The sequence below is a fragment of the Vespa crabro genome, chromosome 1 (assembly GCF_910589235.1).
Source record: "Vespa crabro chromosome 1, iyVesCrab1.2, whole genome shotgun sequence".
Taxonomy (NCBI): domain Eukaryota; kingdom Metazoa; phylum Arthropoda; class Insecta; order Hymenoptera; family Vespidae; genus Vespa; species Vespa crabro.
In genome coordinates this window covers 619,941-643,487 of record NC_060955.1, presented here as the reverse complement: position 1 = coordinate 643,487, position 23,547 = coordinate 619,941, and the positions used below count along the sequence as shown (strand labels likewise).

Below are 23,547 nucleotides of genomic sequence, written 5' to 3'. Positions count from 1 at the left end.
CGTCTTTATATTGTAAAGGGGCGTCGGTAGTTCCAGTGGATTGTGAGGTCGAAGGTCTTAGGTTAAAAATATGTCGGAAGACGGAGCGGACATGGATATTGATAATCAAAGTGAAGACGGAGAAATCAAGAAAAGTCCATCGAAAGATATGGATGACTTCAGGTATTGTAACCTTAAAATAATAAAGTAAGGTTTTACGTCGCTTGCCTAATAGACTTGCTTGAATATATTAGACGAGTTATATGTTTTACTTACGTTTTACTTACTTTTACTTTGTTAAACATGCTTTTGGAAATATATATATATATATACGTATATATAGATACACACACAGACATATATATTTCTTATTTTTATAGTTGCTTCACATATATTTGTGCACATGCATGCTGATATTTAATTTGTTAAAGTTAATAGAATTAATTTCTATTACTTCCCAATTATTTATTACTTTAGAGCACAAATGCATAATGATAACGATTCTTTAAGAAGTTTACACTTCATTGCCTTAGAATATTTCTTATATATTTTATATTTATACAGTAAAATAATAATTTCAATTCAACCTATTTCTTATCTATCTTATATCAAATGCTGTTATCTATACTAAAAAAAAATATATGATCGTACTGTATTATGATATTTTATGAACGTTCACGTAAATATGCATAAAATGTTGAATAAAATCATAGATATTCTGTTCGTTTATATTAAAAATAAGTAAAATAACCTAACAAAATGTTGCCAACTCTTTCGTATAATTCACATCACGTTAAAAGTTTCTATTGAAACTTTTTAGTTCATAGTTTTTCCGATAGGGCCGCTGTAGTCTAGTTTGAGTAATCAATGGGTAAAGACGCGCGTAATATATGCGATTAATACAAGTGCATTAAATTTCTGTGAAAAGGAAAGATATTATTATGTTTAATTACTAATCATAAGATTTATGCGAACTTCTTTTATATTTTTGGAATACTAAGATTTTCGATAACTTTTCTATGTACATTCCTTGATAAAAAGGTTCGAAAAGTGTGTTGAGTGATAAAGTATTGCGTTACGTATGTACATAATGTCGAGGAATGCTCATGTTACCGAGATTCTATAGGTACTACATTCTAATATATCAAACGTACATAAAATAAAATTAATGTGACATTAATTGTTAATTAAAATATTCGGTCGATTGTTTCTTCTTTTATTTTTTTTATTTATTTTTTTTTTCATATCTTCTAAATCTAATATATATATATATATATGTGTATATATATATATATATATATATATATATATATATATATATATAGATTATTTATATTATTTCTACATCAGTTGTTCATAAAATATTCGTTTCTTTTGATGTTTTGTTATTGTTAATTATATTAATCAATAAAATAAAATTTTTAAATATAAGACATATATAGTTTAATATGCATTTATATATTAAAATATTACATGTTTTAGTTTTTCAGAAGAAGATGGCGGAGATACAGCTGATTCCTTGGATATAAAACCACCACAGGCCGTAATTCGGCATAGAAAATCAGGATCTTCTCATAGAAGAGAGAAACACAATGAAAGAAGGGATCGTCGCGAGGAAAAAGAACGCAAGTCGCGTCATCATGATCGTGCAGAAGATAGACATAGGGACAAACATAGACATCGTAGACATGGTATGGATCCATTGGACAGATCAGAGAGATCAGAAGGTTCTAAAAGGGAAAGAGAAAGAATGGAACGATTAGAGAGAATGGAGAGCCATTCTAGGGATAGAGAATCAAGACATGAGAGAAAGGAACGTTCTACGGGTGATAGAGTATTAGAAGATTTAAGGGAAAGGTATTCTTTTTTTTTTTTTCTTCTTATTCTTCATTTCTTCAAATTTATATATTGTATTCCATTATTCTTATATAATAGACATTAATTCTTTTATTTTTCTTAAGATTGTTGGATAAGAGAAGAGAAAGAAGAGAGGATCCTCGTGAATTACGTGAATATAAAGTTGAATCTCGACGAGAAATACGCTTAGAGGATTCTCGTGAAATTCGTGATTCTCGAGATCGCCGAGAAGTACGAATAGAAGAAATACGTGAACGTCGTGATATGCGAGCTATCGATGATGGAGGTAGTCGCCGTGATATTCGAATGGAAGAACGCAGGCAAATTCGAGTTTTAGAAGAGCAATATTCTGAAGCAGATTTGATGGAAAGAACTGAGAGGAGTGAGAAGCGACACAAGAGGTCTCATAAACATGATAGATTCCGTGACAGAGAAAGAGAAAAAGTTGAACGAGAGAAAGAACATAGAGAGAAACAATTACGAGAAGCAATGGAAATTGTGAATACAGAGATAGAAGTCGATGAAATGGAGGTCAATGAAATTCAAATACATCCAAAAGAACCAAAGGAAATGACAGAGCAAGAACTTAGAAAAGAAAGGTGATAGGAAATAAATTATAAATTTCTTTTTTCTTCTCTTTCCCCCCCCCCCCTTTAAAGTATTAACAATTCGTTTTCAAAATTATAGATTATTGGAAGCAGATAGAGAAATGGCTAGAAGAAAAGAAGTTTCACGTCTAGAATTAGAAGCTAGAAGATTGAAACGAGGTGAAAAGCGACCATTAAGTCCTGAAACTTGTCAAGACCCATCTATCGTTGAGTTATCAGATGAAAGTCCTAGTCCAGCGCAATCCGATGAAGGACGTTCAAAGTCGGTCGAGTAAGTTTATGTTATAAATTATATAGATTGTGTCATGTCAAAAATTATACAAATAATTTGTCGTTTAATTGAATTTTTTTTCAGATCCAGGCATTCTTCGGACGGACAAAGAAGTATACACGAGAGATCATCAGACAGACATTCTTCTGATTCTTCGGATTCTAGTAGCGACGAGGACGATGAGTCAAATGAATCAAACAAGGGTTCTAATGGTGATTCTAACGATGGATCTGATTATAATAATCCGAGTCCATTGTCTGTAGAACGTTTAGCAAAGTCTGATCATTCGGACGGAGATTCACCTGGTCATGTGGATCCGAATGGTACTGCCAAGAATGCAGAGGAAGAAGAGGAAGAGGAGGAAAAGAAAAACGAAGAACCTGAATTACCTCCATATTTACCGGCCATTCAAGGTTTCATTTATATTCGTTTATCTTTAAAAACAAAACAATAATTTGATGTTTCATGTCATAAAGAAGAAAATTATATTTTAGGTTGTAGAAGCGTTGAGGAATTTCAATGCTTAAATCGTATAGAAGAAGGTACGTATGGTGTTGTATACAGAGCACGCGATAAACGAACGGATGAAATCGTTGCATTAAAAAGATTAAAAATGGAGAAAGAAAAGGAAGGATTTCCTATTACCAGTTTAAGAGAAATTAATACTCTATTGAAGGCACAGCATCCTAATATCGTAACTGTGCGAGAAATAGTTGTTGGTAGTAACATGGATAAGATATTTATAGTTATGGATTATGTAGAGCACGATCTAAAGTCACTGATAGAAACAATAAAGCAGAAGAAACAAGTTTTTATACCTGGTAAGATTTTATTAACTTTCTTTCATTATGTCTTTATAGATTTATATAAAATTTAAACTTTATATATTTTTTATTTATTAGATAGTAATGGAAAAAATTTTTATTACTTCAGGTGAGGTAAAGTGTCTTATGGAACAATTATTACGTGCGGTAGCACACTTACACGATAATTGGATTCTTCATCGAGATTTAAAAACATCAAATTTATTATTAAGTCATCGAGGTATTCTAAAAGTTGGTGATTTTGGTTTAGCTCGTGAATATGGTTCTCCATTGCGACAATACACACCAGTTGTAGTGACACTTTGGTATAGAGCACCAGAATTATTGTTAGGTGGAAATGAGTATAGTACACCCATTGATATGTGGTCCGTAGGGTATGTAGCATATTAATATTCATGGTATTAATATATATATTATTATTATTATTATTATTATTATTATTATTATTATTATTATTATTATTATTATTATTATTATTATTATTATTATTATTAGAAAAAGCATGGAATATTAATTATATTAAAATATTCTTTCAGATGTATTTTTGCGGAATTACTGAGGATGGAAGCTCTCTTTTCTGGAAAATCGGAAATTGATCAATTGAATAAGATATTTAAGGAATTGGGTACACCAAGTGATCGTATTTGGCCAGGATATAGTAAATTACCAATGGTTCAAAAAATTCCATTTGCCCATTATCCTGTAAATAATTTAAAACAAAGATTTAGTTTGTCTCTTTCGGATCTAGGGATTGAATTATTAAACAAGTAATTAACATTTTAACCTACTTAACCTAATCATAAACTTTTTTTTTTTTTTTGAATAAATAATTATATAATGAAATAATTAATCTTAACTATTTTAATACATTTTTTAGATTTTTGACGTATGATCCACAACAACGGATAACAGCCGAGGATGCATTGAAACACCCCTATTTCACGGAAGCACCCTTACCAATCGCACCAGAAATGTTTCCCACTTGGCCTGCTAAATCAGAATTAGGGCAAAGAACAGCAAATGCATCACCCAAACCACCTAGTGGTGGAAAAGAATACAAACAGTTGGGAGATGGTGACGATGCTGATCTAAGTAATTCAGGCTTTCACATGGGATTGATGGATGGTGGAAGACAACCACCTGTTGGAGGTGGTTTCCATTTAAAGTTCTAACAATTCTGACGAATTTTTCGTTGATAAGAAAATAAATATAATTTCTTGATATATACATATATATATATATATATATATATATATATACACACACACACATATATATATATATATATATATATATATATATATATATATGTATATATATATCTACAAATAAATTCGTCAAGATATTGGAGGGTAATTTATAAAAAAAGAAGGTATTGCATTTTTATAAGTTTTTCAAACATTTAATTAATATAATCAAATGATCGATAAAGTTATTTAAATTGATTTATAGCGTTAATCATTTATTGTGCAGAGTTTTTTACATAATGGCGCAATAGACAATGCTATGTCTATCTATGGTCTCGACGATTCAAAAATGATTATTTTCATATAGTTGTGTAACAACATGGGTAACAACATATACATTTAAGACTTCTGTTTACTGCAAGGTAATTTTCATTTGTAATATAAAATTACGTGAAAAACGTTACACTGTATATGGTTTTTAATGAATTCTTCATTTTATGTAATCTTACGAGACATAATTGAAATATATAAATGGTACGCATGAAGTTTCCCATATTTTTACTAGATTAAGAAGATGGATTTGTCTATGATAATAAAATCAACCATGCAATATTTATGATAAATTACCTGCTTATACAATTTTGTTTTTATTATTCTCACCCTATTTAAGAAAATATCTCTTAAAAATATATATAGAGGTAGGAAATACAATTAAATTAATAAGCATGTAATGAAAAAAAAAAAAAAAAAAAGAAAGAAAGAAAAAAGAATAAAATTTATCAAAAATGATTTCTTCGCATTCTTTTATTTATTTTTTCTAATTTATATGCATATAACTTAGTTACATGATAGAAATAAAATAACAAAAATTTTGTGCTGTTACATCTTCGATTTTCATTGTGTTATTCAAAAACAAAGCACTCTTTTATAATCGCAATTAAAACTTATTAATAGAATATATATATTTTTATAAATAATTATCCGTATCAATTCTATCATAAATATTTCATTTTCCAGCATTGTTCATATTTTTTGGAAGACCCAGTAAAGTATTGATAATCTCGGAGTTACGTTTTGGATAGCAAAGCCGTGGCGATGCCATTAACAATCTAGCAAGTTGCAGTTCATTGTCCTGCGAGAAAAAAATCAATTTTAAGTATTATTTTTTATTAAGAGATACAATTTTATAGTTCATTCTTCTATTCATAGATCATGTTTATGCATTGTTCCTTAATATCAGTAATTTAAATTCATAGTAAAAAACTGATACTCTGACATAATTTGTTAATTAATTAAATATATAAAAAAAAAGATTTTACCAATCCTCTTCCATAAGGAACGTTCATCGAGAAGACATTCCTTTCTGTATCATCCATGGTGGCAAATATCTGATAGATAATTCCAATCATAAGAATAAGAATATATAAGAACTTCATGATGATCTTGGCTTTGATCCTTCTACTGGAAGAAACAGCAAGAATTTATAGATTCACATACATAGGATAAACGAAGATCTTTCCCAAAATTTTTACTTCTTTTTTAACACTTTATAATACGGGAAAATCCCGCTTTTACTTAATTCGTATTTTTTAATGTTAGGACAATTTTAGATCCATAAAACTTTTTAAATTAAATGCGACTTCAAATTTTATATGATTTTTATTTGGTGTCAAGTTTACTGTATCTCAACAACTGTATATCATTAAAAATAATCCCATGCTACGTAAATCAATATACACAAAATTATACCGTATGTAAGTTGTTAATTAGTTAAAAAAAAAAAAAAAGATATGAAAACAATAATCTTCTAGGTAATATTAATTAATTAAATCAAATGATTTTAATAATTCAAAAGTTTCTCAGGATAATACTTTAGAGACTTGATATAAAATGTTAAAATTGATCCTTACCTTTCTATGTTCCTAGAAATTTAGAATTGCTTCGAGTATACTGCCGAAGAAGTAAGAAGACAATGTTATCGTTTCTCGGAAAACACGCTTCTTTTATACTAAACTGATTTACTCAAGCTGCATTGAATTGTCTCTGTTTGTGACATCCGGCTGCTCTGTTACAGACATGTCTCCTGTTTTTGAACGACGAAGACGTCTTTTTACGTAAATGCATTAGAGTGCTTCTAATTTCTTTCTTTCGTGTATGGAAGATAAATATGACAGATTATAGATAAAAATAAATTTATTATTTCGATGAGGTAATTAAATTAACTTACTCATTGGTGTATACATTGTCTATATAATATATTGCAATTTTTTAATTATCATATACAGGTATACCTCCGTTAGTTTTCAGTGGATAGAAAAATGAGATATGTTGTAAGAAGTTAAAGAAAAAAAAAAAAAAAAATAATGAAAATCTATTAACTTTTGAATTCTCTAATCGATATTACCAAACTATTCGAACCTATTAAAAATATTTAGCTAACATAGACAATCTCATTATATATTGATGCGATAGCCAATAAATTAACAAGAACGATTGACGACCTAATTCCACATTTTTACGAATGTAAAAATATTTATTAATGAGATAGTTAACTTTTCGATTATCTATTGGATTCATTAGTATATATGTTATTCGTGATGGAAAAATATAGGAAGAAAATTCATGATTGATCAATAAGCAGAGATAGAGATCCTTTGTCTCAAGGCAACGCTTCTCTTTTCTAAGGACGACAATATATATTCTGGTACATATGAAAAGAATAAATAATAAAGAAAGAATGAATGAGGGAGAGAGAGAGAAACAATAAAATAAAAAACAATCTTAGAAAGGGCGAGGACAGAAGAAATAGAAAAATAGAAAGAAGAGAATCCATACGCCATGAGGGTCCATATGCGAGATAGAAATCCCGAAACATGGGTTGGGGACCTGGGTCACTAACCCACGAACCAGAAAAGTTGCTTAGCTCGACATCCTGTCCTTGAACCGTTCTTAAAACCCTCCAAAATGGTAGTGGAAGGCACGATCGGATCATAGCGAGGATTAGATCTTTGCCACGTCGAAGTGTGTTGAATGTATATCTCATCAACAGTCTTTTGTTCAATTTCATTGAACTCTGGGAATATTTCTTGGAAGAATGAGAAATGAAAAATATTTTTTTTTTTTAAATACAAACTATTAATTATGACTTTCTAATGGGTCGATTTTTCAAACGTTCTAAAACATCGATCTAATCTTCTAACTCATTTTTCCTTTTTTTTTTATCTTTTCATCTGCATATCATTAGTAGGTGGAGATACAGCTTTTAAAGGAGAGAAGTGCTTAATTTACAACAGAATAGAAAAATAGAAAGATTTTTTACATGTCAAATGTATTGCCGAAATTTTTAAGCGATTATACAATACAATCGTTTAAATTACGTAATAGCATTTCTATTTGTCCTTGGATTAATAGCATTCTCTTGTCCGTACTTAAAAAATTGAAAGATAATCTCTGAAGACACAGTATTTTATAATAGTTAATGGACCGTATTACTAATGCTTCATAATAAGATGTGACACATCAAAACGCAAAGTGGATTTCACTAGTAACGGAGGTCACTGATCTCAATGCATATTAATTCGTTATCCACATATTGAGTATAGTTTTGTAACTTACTACACGAATGAAGTGGACTCATTAACTATGTATAAAAGTTATTTTAAAACTTTTACAAAATGTCGATTCTTTTTCTTTTATTTTTTTTTCTTTCGTTAATTTTCTTTTTTCTTTTTTTTTTTTTTCTTATTACAAGTATATACACTTTTTAGTATTGTAAATATATTTATTCTATTGTTTCTATTTAATTTGTTGCTATATAAATATATTTTTTTGCATCATTTAAAAATATTTGTTTGGCTATCAATAGGTTCGAACAATAAAGATACTAATTTATCTTGAGGAAAAAAAAAACAAAAAAGAATCTACAAGGAAATCAATACGTATTCGTTTAAGGTAGATCCTTGTTTTCAACGATATATAAAACGAGAAGATAACAAGAACATTCTCGCAGCCCCGCTCGCGCATTCTCATGCTATTAATAACTTTCTGGAGTTTTCTGGTTTCGGTGAAAATTGATTCTGTTTGTTTGGCCATATACAAGTTCAAGGGGATTCGTTGACATTTTTTCGAATACCTTATTTTTCGAAGAAATTCGTTATTGCCTGTTCTAAATCCATTACTTTTCTTAGTCCCTATCAGATCGACGAAAGTGAAAAGAGAAAACAAGAATAAAGACAAAACTTGGATGCAAATGAGAAGAACTGAACGATTTGTCGGCTAAGGAAAAGGGAGAAAATTTCTTTTGAGATCTGGTATATGTAAATGAAATTGCAACGATCCCCAATCCTGATCCCAATGTATCTATGACTTTGTATATTTCTCTAAAATCTTATTGAATGTATTCAAGGCGTAATTAACAAAACAAAAATTTTCAGGGTAAATAGAAGAAGAAAATAGAAAATGAATAATATAATTGAATAATGAAGAAGAGTTATTGAATTCTTAATTAGATAATTAGATAATTTCTCATAACATCAAATTCACAATCCAATATCCTGAAAATCCTGTAAAAATCCAAAGTCATTGGATGTATGAACGAAGTGTTCATCAACAATTAATTCGCTCCTTTCAACCCTAAGATATCATTTTACAAGGTATCGTTCTATGCTTAATTGTTTATCCTGTCATTGATCAATTTCATCATTTCTTCCTCGTACACTCATCGTCTTTAGATGTTTTCCGACGCACCCTCTTAACAATATATTTGTTGAACGGATCTAATATTCCATAAGAGAACGGCTTCTCGATTGTCTTTTCTTCGAAGTGAGACAGTACCTCCAAATCAAACAAGCCAATTCCAAATGGAGTTCTCGCACCCCTTGGCTTGCAAGGAAGCGACTTGGTGTCGTTGGCACCAATGGTCTCTGCCTCTACGCGATCACGTTCTCGTGGTCAAGGACACAGCAAAGAAGCAATGGCACAGAAAGAAAGAGAGAGAGAAAGAGAGAAGGGTGCGGGTCGAGGGGCTATCGATGGTGTAGGTATATATGGTCGTCCTCTCGCGTTCGGAATACCAGATTCGTGCGTCCAGATTAGTCCTCTCTATCGAGGGCTCTGTGTGGTGCCTTTTAAAATTCATCGCGAACGACTAACAACCGACATCGAAGAAGAAGAAGAAGAAGAGGAAAAGACCGATCACTTTCAGTGATTCTTTTGATCAGTGCTGTCAAACCGCGTGCTACCGTCCGATCACTTCAAACCTTTTCAATTTCAACATTCTAAGGGTTGATCGGCAGAATCGACAAAGCGGACGTTTCCCTCGACGTTACCCGGAGAGTGACTTTTCAAAGTCTTACTCCCGTATGTAATACTTGATAAATTCGACAGTCTAATATATTAATGTTATTTCTATTTTTTGATAAATGTCTCGTTTTGAAACCTTGGAATTCATTTTGTACGCACGTACATACGCATATGCGAATGATTAACAATCAGATACTAATCGGACTAAGTATATAATGTTATCGTATTGACTAGTTTTACTGATTAGATTTTCTACTTGGAAACGTAATATGTTTATGCTTTTCTAATGAATCATTATCTTTCTCCTTTCCTTTTTTTCTTTTTTTCTTTCTTTTCTTTTCTTTTTTTTTTTTTTAACAATGCATCATTCACAACGATCATTGAACCTTGCATACTGTTTTCGTCTTTCTCTTTATCTTGTCGCTCACTTTTATCTTTTCTCTTTTTCCTTCAATGAATATTTAAAGTTTATTATTAAACTGTTAGCATTGAGGTAAACGGCGATTTCCATACAAGGAGTCTTGACATTGATAGAACGAAAGAAAAGATGCGACTTGCATTATGCCAGATGTCTTCTTCATGCATATGGCCTTGCATTACCATCGTACAATAGATCGGAAAGAGATTTACTTACTTGAAAGCCATCGTGACGAGCAAATGAATTTCGTTCTATTTGAGTTAAAAAGGAAAAAAAAAAAAGAAAGAAGAGAGAACTCGGAATGATATATCTTTTTCGAAATTTTACAATTATATAAAAAATATTCTTCATCGATCATAAGAAAAAAGGAAAAAAAAAACAAACAAACAAATGTTAGATACGCGACCTAATCGGATTATCGGCTTAAGCTACATAATAATATAAATATTTATGAGATCATCGTATCGAAACAATATTATAATTGATTATGTAGTTGTCACATAGCACGGTGAAATATATCCGATTATAAATTTCAAGCATGATCGATCATACATCGAATATCATTTCACAAAACAACGAGAGATCTGATTCCCGATCGTATCCTAACCGGTCATCGTACTCGTTTTATTCGAGATAGCAATATCGATCAATGTAATAGCCATGGTCGTTCATCGTCAAGGTCAACGAAAAGGGATACTATCTTTTATATTCCGAATACGTGATTCGTAATACATGTACCATTCATAGTGACTCAGAGTGGTGAATAAGATCGGCACGCCTTTCATGATCGCTTATTCATAAACATTAGAAAGAAATTAAAGAAAGGATTTATATTAATTATTTTATAATTTATAGTTTATAACATTTATATATTATGTATGATATACTTAGTCTGAATTAATATGTCATTCGATACAACTTACAACCCTATTCATTCGATCTTATTGATCGTAGTAATAATTAAGAAAGGAAAAAAAAAACAAATGATAACTAGCAAAAGAAATTATATACATACAAAAATCTCTCATGGTCTTAGATCGAACTCGATCACCGGTTTCCCATTACCAGAGATCTTTTTTTCTTGTTCGTTTTCTCGTAGCTCGAAACGAAGACAGGTTTGGCCGGCATCGGGAATGCATATATCCACGCTTATAATTAGCTTTTCGCGTGTATGTTTTTTTCAATTCACACTTTACTCCTATTTACTGTGTACGAGTCAATGTCAATATCATCGATCGTCGATAAAAATCGTTCGAAATAAATAAGATCGATTTCAGGGTACGATGCTGATCGGAATTGTCTTTTTACTGATCGGCTCTTCTTATGCGGGACCATTACACGATGTACCAGCGCGTGAAATCTTACCACCACCACCTTGGAAATTTCAAACAACTCAAGACAATTCTGAGATCTTAAATGAACTTGGCTTTCAACGTGGCGCAGTTGAAAGCCCTCCTAGATCTATTGAATTCGATCGTTTTCAAGATCAATCGAAACAAAATGTTGAATTTGGATCATATAGGATTCCACTTCGCGATGCTGTCGAAGCTTTACCTTCGAGTGCTATCAAACTTCGTAAAGATTCAAAAAACGAAGGCCATTCAGCAAGGTTGGTTTGCTGAATTAAATTAAACATTTTATTGTTTTATTGGCCAATAATTTTTCATAGTACGCTGAATTTCAGTATCGTGGAAGAAAGATTACCACTTAGGGATGCCGTTGAACATCGAGAGGCACCCTTTTTTGGTGGAGTAGAACACGAATCTATATGGATCGAACCACTGGCACCACCAACTTTAGGTAGAATTCAACGGATTCTCGATCCAAAAGTCATCTGTCATTTTGATTCCCGTGCAGCTCATAGGATGGAATCGTTCTCTTTATTACCTGCATCTTTACCGGATTACAAATGTACTCACTTGATATATGCCGGAGCTAATTTGGGTAAATAATAAGACGAATAATAAAATAGAGATGATTTTCTTTTTTATTTTTTTTTATCGAATTATGTCTTTTTGTTGTAGATTCAGATTTCAAGGTGACACCCTGGAATTACGAATATGATGAAATTAAAGGTAATCGATATAATACTTCATAATAAAAATTCCGAAAATTTGCGTTATGGTTCCCATAATTAATTAATTATTATCTATTTAATAGGTGGTTATAAGACAGCTGTGGGTCTTCGTTCAAGAGATCCAGCATTACGTATTCTCATATCGATCATGCTTCCCAACGAAAGAATTAAATCCAATAAATTGAATGAAGCTGATTATGAACAAATTTCTCAGTCCATACTGAGTTTCATCGATCAACATGATTTTGATGGTGTCCTGATAGACTGGCAAATTGGAGATACTTGGCAAACGAATGTTATAACAGATTTAAAGATTTTCTCGAAAATTCTAAAAAGGAATTTAGCAGACGAAGGATTGACCTTAGCTATTGCTCTTCATGCTGAAGATCGTATCCATAGAGAAACAATTTCGAATTTCGATATAGTGATACTGAAGCCTTGGCGAAACGATTTCAATTTAAAAAGAGAAAAGTTTGCTCTTCATCCTGCACCATTTAAATCCGTAATTCGTGCAGTTAATAAGTGGTTCGAACGTGCTGGCATGGAACAAGCATCCAAAACTGTATTGGGCTTGCCAATTTTCGGTGATGGATACACACTTAAATTTGGAAACTTCACTGATGCTGGTGCTCCAGTTTTAGGACCTGGAATCCCTGGTCCATATACTAAAATACCTAATGGAAGACTCGCCTATTATGAAGTGAGACGTATTCGTATTTTTTTAAAAATCACATATTTCTTCACTTTTTTTGGAATGTAATTTATACACATTAACGTTTACGATCAGATATGCGAACGATTGGAGGAAGGTTCATGGATATCTGGGAGAGACGAAGATGGTCCATATGTGAAACGTGGAGATCAATGGATTGGATACGAAGATCCTATATCAATGAAAATAAAAGCAGCATATATTCGATCTAACGGACTTGCTGGTATCTCTTTGTGGTCTTTGGATTTAGATGATTTTCAGGTATTTATAGTTACGTCAAGTGGAAATAAATTTAATGAAAAATTTTATTAACATATTTCTACATATTACACGAATTATACAGGGTATTTGCGGTAATCCATGGCCAATGTTGAATACTGCAACGAATGCATTAGGACTGTATGAAAGTAAATCTACTAAAAGATGTTCTGAAAAAGGCCTTTTCGCTGATCCAGAGAATTGTTCTGGATTTTATTCTTGCATTAAAGGTAGTAATTAATTTACTTGATAATAAAGTGACGAAATAATCTGACAATTTCGTTAATATCTTTTATAAGGTAAAATGTATCACGGTTATTGTGGTCCCAAACGGCTCTTCGATCCTGTACTAGGACGTTGTATTAAGACTAATCCAGAAATTTGTAAACCTGGTTATTCCGATCAAATTGTTTTACATGAAATGGATTTTGTCGTTAATCAAAACGGTTTAAAAAAAGAGAATTATATGGAAAAATTGACACAAAAAGGTCCACGAATCGTTTGCTACGTCACTTCATGGGCAATTTACCGAAAAGCAGATGGAAAGTTTGTACCAGAACGTTTGGATTCTCGTTTATGTACCGACATTATTTATGCGTTCGCCAGTTTAAATCCAGACACTTTGTTGATACAGACTTTTGATCCTTGGGCCGATATAGAGAATGGTCAGTCTTATTATCAATTTTTTATTATAAATGATTATGCAACTAAATGACATTTTTTATGGAAATCTTTGCTCCTTGTAGGTTTATACGAACGAGTGACGTCAATTAAAGAAACCAGAGTCCTTTTAGCTCTTGGTGGTTGGACCGACAGTTCTGGCGATAAATATTCTCGTTTGATAAGCAATGTTATTTCTCGTCGAAAATTCATCTCAGCAACGATAAGTTTCTTAAAGAAACATAACTTCGATGGTTTGTCACTCGAATGGAATTATCCGAAATGTTGGCAGAGCGATTGTAAAAAAGGTCCAGATTCTGACAAACCTAATTTCACGAAGCTCCTTCAAGAATTAAGAAAGGAGTTCGACAAGCAAACACCCAAACTCACATTAGCAGTAGCTTTGTCAGGATATAAAGAAGTTATCGATCAGGCTTATGAAGTTGCGAAGATTTCACGTGAAGTAGATTTTGCCTCAGTAATGACATATGATTATCATGGTGCTTGGGAATCGAAAACAGGTCATTTGGCACCTTTATATGAAATGAATAACAATGGCCGTACATATTATAACGTTGTATGAAAATTTTCATTCAATTGACAAATTATTACGAAATTAAATATCGATAAGTTTATAGTTAAAATATATTTTCAGAACTTCACAATGGAATATCTTGTACGTCTTGGAGCGGACAAATCAAAATTGTTAATTGGGATACCATTATATGGTCAAGCCTATCATCTCTCTGATTCTCATAAAACGGGACTTGGTGATCCAGCTACAGGCCCTGGTCTACCGGGAGAATTTACAAAACAACCAGGAATGTTAGCTTACTATGAAATATGTGATAGAATCAAGAGGCACGATTGGACCGTAGGATCAGGTAAAAATTAATGTTCACATTAATGTTCACAATTGATCAATCATCCTTGTTATTTTATGTTCCTTTACTACTTACATTATTTCAGGACCAAGTGCTTATCATAAAGATCAATGGGTAGGCTATGAAGATCGAAAGAGCGTGTTTCAGAAGGGTGAATATATATTACAAAACAATTATGGTGGAGCCTCAATGTGGACTGTCGATTTGGACGATTTCTTAAATCTTTGCTGTGTAGAGAGTTTCCCACTTCTTAAAGCTATAAATCGTGCATTAGGTCGGTGATAAAATGATTTGCTACAAATTATATTTTATATTAAAGAAAGAAAGCTTTTCTTCATTTATTCATTCGTAGGTCGTTCTCGTACACCGGCACCAAACGATATGAAAGAAGATTGTCAACGACCAGAAGAACCTGTGACACCACCAGAACCAACAATGACAACTCATAGCGATGCTGTCGAGGGTGGTCCAGCATCGACAAAGCCAATGTCAACGTTAACAACTAAAGTTACTACATGGCCAACATGGACTGAAAAACCAAGTACGACACAATCCAGTTGGACTCAGAAACCTACCATATCATCGAGTCATCATCATCATCATCATGAGACATCAACAATACGCACGTCAACAGTGACATGGTAGAATTTATTAAAATTCACCAAGAACTTTAATAATGCATGTCATAATCGAATTGTTGATTTTATTATTCTATATTATTTATTGTATTTAGGGCTCCAAGTTATTTACCACCCGCTACTACTCCCTCTAGTACAACAGAAAATATACCAATATCTCCTGTATCCTGCAGTGAAGGTCAATATATTCCTGATCCCATTGATTGCGGAAGTTATTATCGATGCGTTCTTAAAGAGTTAAAACGAGAACGTTGTGCACCTGGATTACACTGGGACAAATTACGTAGTATATGCGATTGGCCATCAATTTCGAAATGTCAAACCGATATCAGTAAGTCTTTTATTTTCATAATTTTTATCTACTTTGAGTTAAAAATAATAATACATTAGATAATCGTTAAACGGAAGTTTTCAACATTTAACTTATCATTATATAAAAACCATGATTGGTGGCTTTCTAAATTATACTGTAAATCCATTATTATTCATCATCTTTCAATTTCCATAAAATGATGCAATGGACCACCCGCAGAATTTCTCTCATCCGTTAACATGCAAGCAAAACTCGCAAACCTGTTTACATTCTACATGCCGAAGCGAATAAACATGTTCACTATTTATACATTTTTATACTGGTGTTACAACTATAGCCTCGAGCAGAAAACCTCGTGATGTATCGCCTTAATATTTTTTAACTATTCAGTATTTCTTTAGATTTCTTTTGTAGTTTTATCACGTTTTTTATTCTCTATGTGACTGAGGAAAAAATGGAAATCCATATCGGCTTTGCATGTATTTTTTTCATCATATTCTCGACAAGCATATCGCTACCCTATGTAATCTTTCAAAATGGTACTAATCATGAGTTGACGAAGAACAGCGACATATATATATAGCTAATGTATCGTTAATTTGTTTATACTATTTGTTTAGGCACCACATCAACCCACAGACCAACCTGGAGTTCCTCGAAAAAGACGACGATCTCTTTAACTCAAAAACCAACATCAATGACCACACCAGCATGGACTACTTCCAATATACATCGTCCGAGCACGACTAAAAGGCCCACCGTTGTCATTATGTCAACAGAAAAACCGATGAAAGAATGCGAGCATGGTCAATATTACCCCTATCCAAATTCCTGTATAAACTTTTTAGTCTGCGTTAATGGGAATCTGGTGTCTCAACAATGTGGTCCAGGATTAAACTGGAATGAGGAAAAAAATATGTGTGATTGGGCATACAAGAAACCATGCAATGAGAAACCAATGAAGAATGCTTTGTTCGTCGTAAAGGACACAGTTACGAAGGTGGATTATACAACGTATACACGTTGGTCTAGGCTTTTCTTAAAACGTTTAATAAATTTAACGTAGATTATAATTAATCTATATAATTCTTATTGCAGAGCTGTATCTCTGGTAGTTATAGTCACGTACCTGGTGATTGTGGAAGTTACCAAGGTTGTTTATGGGGTCGCCAAGAAATTTTCCGTTGCGCTCCAGGATTGCATTTTAATAAGCATAGTCGTATTTGTGATTGGCCATCGAGAGCTAATTGTCAAGAAGATATTGACGATAAGGAGGATGTAACTGAAAAACCTAGCACAAAACCTCCTCTTGAAATTGGATCTGCTACTACACTAATTACTGAGAGGCCTACAGTGTCTACTACAAAAAAAGCAACAACAATTCAGAGTACAACTCAATCCACGACTTTATCTCCTGCTGAAATAGATCCCGATAAAGTTTCACCACTTTCAGGATATTTTAAGGTAACGTTTATAGTTTCTTTTTATTTTCTTATCATTTATTATAAATAAAGTATATATTAGTATTTCTCAATTGTTTTCATTCTAATATAGGTTGTTTGCTATTTCACGAATTGGGCATGGTATCGCAGAGGTGTAGGACGATATTTACCCGAGCACATAGATCATACTCTCTGTACTCACATTGTTTATGGATTTGCCGTATTGGATTATTCTGATTTAATAATTAAAGCTCATGATTCTTGGGCCGATTATGATAATCGTACGTCCACGAATATCTCTTACATAAATATAATATGATAAATACTATTGCTGAGTTAATTGTAATTCATTTGTTATTTCTCTCTAGGATTCTATGAACGTGTTATAGCTTATAAGAAACGTGGCTTAAAAGTATTATTGGCTTTAGGAGGGTGGAATGATTCGGCTGGTGATAAATATAGTCGTTTAGTAAATAATCCTGCAGCAAGACAGAAATTTATCGATCATACTATTAAGTTTATCGAAAAATACGGTTTTGATGGTTTGGATTTGGACTGGGAATATCCAGTATGCTGGCAGGTATGTCAAAATTATACCATTAATAATAAACTTGTTATTAATATATAATCAATTATTTAGGTGGATTGCAAGAAAGGACCAGCCTCTGATAAAGAAAGTTTCGCAGCATTAGTAAAGGAATTAAGTACTAGCTTAAAACAAAAAGGATTATTATTGACAGCTGCTGTCTCTCCTAGTAAAAAAGTAATCGACAAAGGATATGACGTACCTACCTTAGCAAAATACTTGGATTGGATTGCAGTCATGACGTATGATTATCATGGACAGTGGGATAAAAAGACTGGACATGTTGCTCCAATGTATTCTCATCCAGATGATGAATTTTATTATTTCAATGCGAATTATTCGATAAATTACTGGATCGCGAAAGGTGCACCACCCAGAAGTATAGTCATGGGTAATGTTACTTATTAACATATATATATATATACACACACACATATGTATATTAAACGTGAATTTTAAACAACTCACTTTAAAACTTATTGTTCATCAATTAGGAATGCCATTGTACGGACAATCTTTTACGATAAACGATCCAAAAGCTGGAGTTGGCTTGAATGCGCCAGCAAGTGCCGGTAACGCTGGTGAATTCACAAGGGCAGCAGGATTTTTAGCATATTACGAAATTTGTAATCGAATTCGTAATCATGGCTGGACCGTTGTTCAAGATCCTGAGAAAAGAATGGGACCATATGCTTATAAGGGAAGTCAATGGGTTAGTTTCGATGATGCCGATTCGATACGACGAAAAGCTCAGTTTGTCAGAAACATGAATCTTGGAGGAGGAATGGTCTGGGCATTGGATCTTGATGATTTTAGAGGGCGATGCGAAGAAGGATCTCATCCACTCATGCATACGCTTCAAGAAGTACTCTCTGAGCCACCTAATCAATATGACAAACGTACGTATTTTTATACAGTTATTTTTATTTCATTATTTGTTATTATTGTTATCTTCATTGTGTTTGTACTTTGACAATCATACAGCAATCAAGCCACCAGCTATTGGAAGTGAATTAGAATGGAAGATACCTACTGCTTCGGAGATTACTTCAACGCCTATTTCTACAACATTGACGGAAGTTGAAACTATTGCACCTGTGCATACCACTTCGATAATACCTGATGATGGAAAAGGATTTAAAGTTGTTTGTTACTTCACTAATTGGGCATGGTATCGACAAGAAGGTGGAAAATTCCTTCCAGAGGATATAGATGGTGATCTATGTACACACATCATTTACGGCTTTGCTGTTCTCGATGGTTCCAGCTTAACAATAAAGACTCACGACAGTTGGGCCGATATAGATAACAGTAAATATATTCTATTCAAATATAGGAGTTTGTATAAGAAAAAAAAAAAAAACAATTTTTTTTTTATTTCATAACAATTCCTTTTTTATTATAGAATTTTATGAAAGGGTAGTCGCTTATAAATCAAAAGGTATCAAAGTATTGCTAGCTATCGGAGGATGGAATGATTCAGCAGGTGACAAATACAGTCGTCTAGTAAATTCACCTAGCGCTAGGCAAAAGTTCACATCACATGTTCTACAATTCCTTGAAAAATACGGTTTCGAAGGACTCGATTTAGATTGGGAATATCCTGTTTGTTGGCAGGTACTTTCTTGCGTAAACGCAATTTAATAAATAATCATTCCAAACAAGGTGTTATTTGCATGTGTTATATTCTAGGTCGATTGTAAAAAGGGTCCAAAATCTGATAAAGAAAGTTTCGCACTTTTAGTACAGCATTTAAGTGAAGTCTTTAAACCAAAGGGTCTACTGTTATCCGCAGCTGTTTCGCCAAGTAAACGAGTTATCGATGCTGGCTATGACGTAGTTTTCTTAGCAAAATATTTAGACTGGATATCCGTTATGACGTACGATTATCATGGCCAGTGGGACAAGAAAACCGGACATGTAGCTCCGCTGTATGCACTTCCTAGTGATTGGGAGCCTACTTTCAATGCCGTATGTTTTCTAACTTCTATAAATGTCTAATAATTATGATAAATTTTTATGAAAACTCATGCATTTTTTCTTTTTATAGAACTTTTCAGTTCATTATTGGTTAGAACAGGGTGTACCTCCGAAAAAATTAGTAATGGGTGCACCTATGTACGGTCAATCCTTCTCTTTGGCAGAAAGAACTCAAAGAGGATTAAATGCACCAACATATGGAGGTGGAGAAGCAGGCGAAGCTACAAGAGCAAGAGGTTTCTTATCATATTACGAAGTATGATCCTCTTGTTCCTATATAATTACATTGTCGTAATCTTTATGATAGTGCATCTTGCAAATATATAATTTTTTATTTTCCATCTTTTCAGATCTGTGAAAGAACCTTAAAGAAAGGTTGGTCGGTAGTTCAAGATAGTCGGAGACGTATCGGACCCTATGCTTATTACGGGGATCAATGGGTTAGTTTTGACGATGCGAAACAGATCAGAATTAAAGCAGAATTAATAAAGAAACTTGGTCTTGGAGGTGGCATGATTTGGGCATTGGATCTAGACGATTTCAAGAATAGATGTGGCTGCGAACCTAGTCCTTTGTTAAGGACAATGAATAGAGTTTTGAGAAACTATCCTGAAGGGCCACTTTGTCCAGTAGTATCAGGTTTGTACTTTTACCTTAAAATATAATAATAATTTAGGAACGATATTTTTTTTATTTTCCATCGGTGCAGAATCCACTTCCATTGATATTGATCAATCTACGACACAAACTATAAGCACTTGGTGGCCGACCGAGTCCACATCTACATCTCGGCCAAGCTATTTGCCACCCGCAACAACAACAACAATGACAACAACTACTGGAGAATTGGATATATCATCCGAAGAAAATGATACTGTTGAAATAATAGCTGGTCCACCTCCAGCAGGTATTGGACCTTTAGGAAATTGTGGTGATAAATTGTTTATACCACACAAGAATGATTGTGCGAAATATTATCTCTGCAATTTTGGTAAACTTTCTGAGCGTTCTTGCCCTAATGGACTTTACTGGAACGACAATCGATGCGACTGGCCGGAAAATAGTAAATGTAAAAAGGGACAGAGACAACGTCAGGTACACACATGAACTTATCAATTCAAACTAACATAGAACTACGAAAGCATTGTGAAATCAATCGATATTGTATCAGGTTTTAATTTCTAATAATTATATTATATTATTCTCGTACACGTTTTCTTTTTTTTTTTTCAGACAAGTGATGCATTCATGGCTTTATCCCTTAGCGAGAAGAACTTCAAGAAAATCGTTTGTTACATAACAAGTTGGGCTCAGAAAAGACAAAATGTGGAAAGATTTATTGTACAGGATTTAGATTTAGATCTCTGTACACACGTTATCTACGGTTTTGCAATATTAGACGACGAAAGTTTAACAATAAAAATGCCAGACTCTTGGGATACAAAAGATGAAAAATTCTTGAGAGATATGATATTGTTTAATGCTCAATCTTCGAATCCTGCTAAGATATCGATCGCTTTAGGAGGTTGGAAAGATTCTCAGGGCGACAAATATAGTAAAATGGCGAGTGATTCGGCTAATAGGAAGAAATTTATCGATAGCGTAATTAAATTCTTGAACAGATATAAATTCGATGGTCTTAATCTCATTTGGGAATATCCAGTATGTTGGCAGGTAAATCCTTCTAATATAAACAATAAATAATAAATCAGATTGAACAAAAACGAACGGGTATGAATGTAAAAGGGATATGAATTATAGGTAAACTGTAGCAGTGGACCTAAGAGCGATAAATTAGCCTACGTCTACCTTCTTCGAGATCTTAAAACGGCATTGAAACCTCGTCGATTACTTTTGTCAGCCGCAGTTTCATCAAATAAAAAAGTGATCGATCTTGCTTACCAAGTTCCATTACTTTCTGAATATCTTGATTGGATCGATGTTATGTCCTATGACTATCATGGTTATTGGGAAGGTCAAACTGGCCACGTGGCACCATTGTATCATTGTTCAGCTAACGAAGATCAATATCTGAATGTAAAATCCAGTTTGAAATATTGGATTGAACAGGGTGCATCTTCGGAAAAACTTATTCTAGGTATCCCAGCATACGGACAATCATTCACTTTGTCCAAAAATGCATTGACTGGAAGAAGTTCCAATTTCTTTCCTTTGAAGTCTTCTGGACCTGGACATGCTGGAAAATTCACGAAAGTCCCAGGATTTCTTTCTTATTACGAAGTAAGTATTACATTGTAAGCTCGACATCATTGAAATTTCATAGTTATACTCGTTATGGATAACATTTTGTTTTTTTTTTTTTTTTTTTTTTTACTATAGATATGCGATAACGTGAAAAATGCTAAATGGAACGTAACCAAAGATACAGAACGTTGTGTTGGTTCGTATGCAACGAAGGATGATCAATGGGTCAGTTATGATGACGTATCAAATGTATTCAAAAAGGTATGGCAAAATGACGCATTAACATAAATATTAGCATTAGCATGTAAAAGTGTTTAAATTAATTTTCTGTTCTTTCGACTTTTCTTTTTTTTTCTTTTTTTACAGGCCGATCTTATAAAAGAATTAAATCTCGGCGGAGGATCAATATGGTCGCTTGACTTGGACGATTTTTCCGGAAATTGCGGCTGTGGAAAATATCCTCTATTGGCTGCATTAAATCGTGGGCTAGTTCAAGAAAAACTACGAATGGAGGATTGTACATGAATAGAAAATCTTTGGTGCAGCACTTGGGTTTATTCTTACAAAAAACTTGAAGATTTCTATGGCGTGCAATGGCACTAACGTTGAGATAGAGCATTATCTGTCTTTCTTTGTCTTTCATTTTTTCTTATCCAGATTGCACGTTCTCATAATGAAATAATATTCGACATTATAAGAAGTAAATGAATGAGCAAACTTTTCCGAGGGACACATTTCGAATTTCATTCATTTATTCGTTCGTCCATTCATCGTTTATTCATTTATTCGTTCAATGTTCTCAAATATTTCAATTGTGTCGCTTGAGAAAACTTTGACATTAATAATATAAAACAAATTGTCTATGTATTTTCGTAATATTTTCTTTTAAAAAATGTGTCAATGTAGGTATTTGTGATATGTAAAAAAATAATTAAAACGTTACATTAAATACGCTCAATGATAATGTAAAAAAAAACACAAAACTATTAATTCATTCAAGGCTGCTAGATAATAATCTAACTTTGTCTCAAAAAAAAAAAAAAAAAGAAAAGAGGAAATGAAGAAAAAAGAAAAAGAGAAAAAATAAATAGAAAGTGATAGAAAATAAATCTGTATTGATTCGTCGTTAATAACAATATGATCGAATGAATAAAGAGATAAATATAATTATACGGATACACACTTTTGTATACGTACAATATAAATATTTGTATATGTATACAAACATTTTAAATGATACAAAATATATTTACAATATATGTTTATTATTTAAAATATCGTAAATATCGTACATTTAAAATATTTGTATATCTTGTATTGTAATGTAAACTTACGCATACGTAATAT

The 23,547-nt window shown here is 32.6% G+C and overlaps 2 protein-coding genes across 4 annotated transcripts; both read left to right on the top strand.

The window, feature by feature from the left end:
* The first annotated feature begins 22 nt into the window (after positions 1–22).
* On the top strand, positions 23–8,102 carry LOC124428280 (cyclin-dependent kinase 11B). 3 transcript variants are annotated; one of them, XM_046972192.1, is made up of 13 exons: positions 23–162; positions 1,462–1,836; positions 1,941–2,435; positions 2,524–2,715; positions 2,800–3,128; positions 3,210–3,536; positions 3,649–3,913; positions 4,076–4,306; positions 4,417–4,911; positions 5,013–5,148; positions 5,744–5,882; positions 6,801–6,935; positions 7,012–8,102. In XM_046972192.1, the coding sequence occupies exons 1-9, from the start codon at positions 71–73 to the stop codon at positions 4,709–4,711; spliced, it is 2,601 nt and encodes an 866-aa protein (XP_046828148.1). In that variant the 5' UTR covers positions 23–70; the 3' UTR covers positions 4,712–4,911; positions 5,013–5,148; positions 5,744–5,882; positions 6,801–6,935; positions 7,012–8,102. The 3 variants fall into 3 exon arrangements, with proteins under 3 accessions (XP_046828148.1, XP_046828139.1, XP_046828157.1); XM_046972183.1 differs by lacking the exons at positions 5,744–5,882; positions 6,801–6,935; positions 7,012–8,102 and having other exon boundaries at positions 5,013–5,349; XM_046972201.1 differs by lacking the exons at positions 23–162; positions 5,744–5,882; positions 6,801–6,935; positions 7,012–8,102 and adding an exon at positions 835–1,105 and having other exon boundaries at positions 5,013–5,349.
* Positions 8,103–8,608: 506 nt separating this feature from the next.
* On the top strand, positions 8,609–23,305 carry LOC124428264 (probable chitinase 10). The gene is made up of 30 exons (XM_046972162.1): positions 8,609–9,081; positions 9,160–10,084; positions 11,723–12,054; positions 12,130–12,389; positions 12,470–12,520; positions 12,606–13,222; positions 13,310–13,495; positions 13,578–13,722; positions 13,792–14,157; positions 14,239–14,729; positions 14,808–15,036; positions 15,122–15,310; positions 15,389–15,677; positions 15,770–16,005; positions 16,608–16,987; positions 17,086–17,451; positions 17,542–17,710; positions 17,798–18,009; positions 18,070–18,406; positions 18,510–18,914; positions 19,000–19,326; positions 19,421–19,632; positions 19,708–19,986; positions 20,066–20,251; positions 20,346–20,634; positions 20,705–21,090; positions 21,229–21,669; positions 21,757–22,236; positions 22,336–22,461; positions 22,567–23,305. The coding sequence occupies exons 3-30, from the start codon at positions 11,729–11,731 to the stop codon at positions 22,723–22,725; spliced, it is 8,139 nt and encodes a 2,712-aa protein (XP_046828118.1). The 5' UTR covers positions 8,609–9,081; positions 9,160–10,084; positions 11,723–11,728; the 3' UTR covers positions 22,726–23,305.
* The last annotated feature ends 242 nt before the right edge of the window (positions 23,306–23,547 follow it).

What these genes read in the sequence shown, in the direction of transcription:
- LOC124428280 (XM_046972192.1), top strand. Translation starts at nt 71, where the DNA reads ATGTCGGAAGACGGAGCGGACATGGATATTGATAATCAAAGTGAAGAC. An exon ending in CAAGAACTTAGAAAAGAAAG is followed by an intron (nt 2,436 to 2,523) that starts GTGATAGGAAAT and finishes TCAAAATTATAG; the next exon opens with ATTATTGGAAGCAGATAGAG. An exon ending in ATATTTACCGGCCATTCAAG is followed by an intron (nt 3,129 to 3,209) that starts GTTTCATTTATA and finishes ATTATATTTTAG; the next exon opens with GTTGTAGAAGCGTTGAGGAA.
- LOC124428264 (XM_046972162.1), top strand. Translation starts at nt 11,729, where the DNA reads ATGCTGATCGGAATTGTCTTTTTACTGATCGGCTCTTCTTATGCGGGA. An exon ending in AATATCCTGTTTGTTGGCAG is followed by an intron (nt 19,633 to 19,707) that starts GTACTTTCTTGC and finishes GTTATATTCTAG; the next exon opens with GTCGATTGTAAAAAGGGTCC. An exon ending in ACTTTGTCCAGTAGTATCAG is followed by an intron (nt 20,635 to 20,704) that starts GTTTGTACTTTT and finishes CCATCGGTGCAG; the next exon opens with AATCCACTTCCATTGATATT.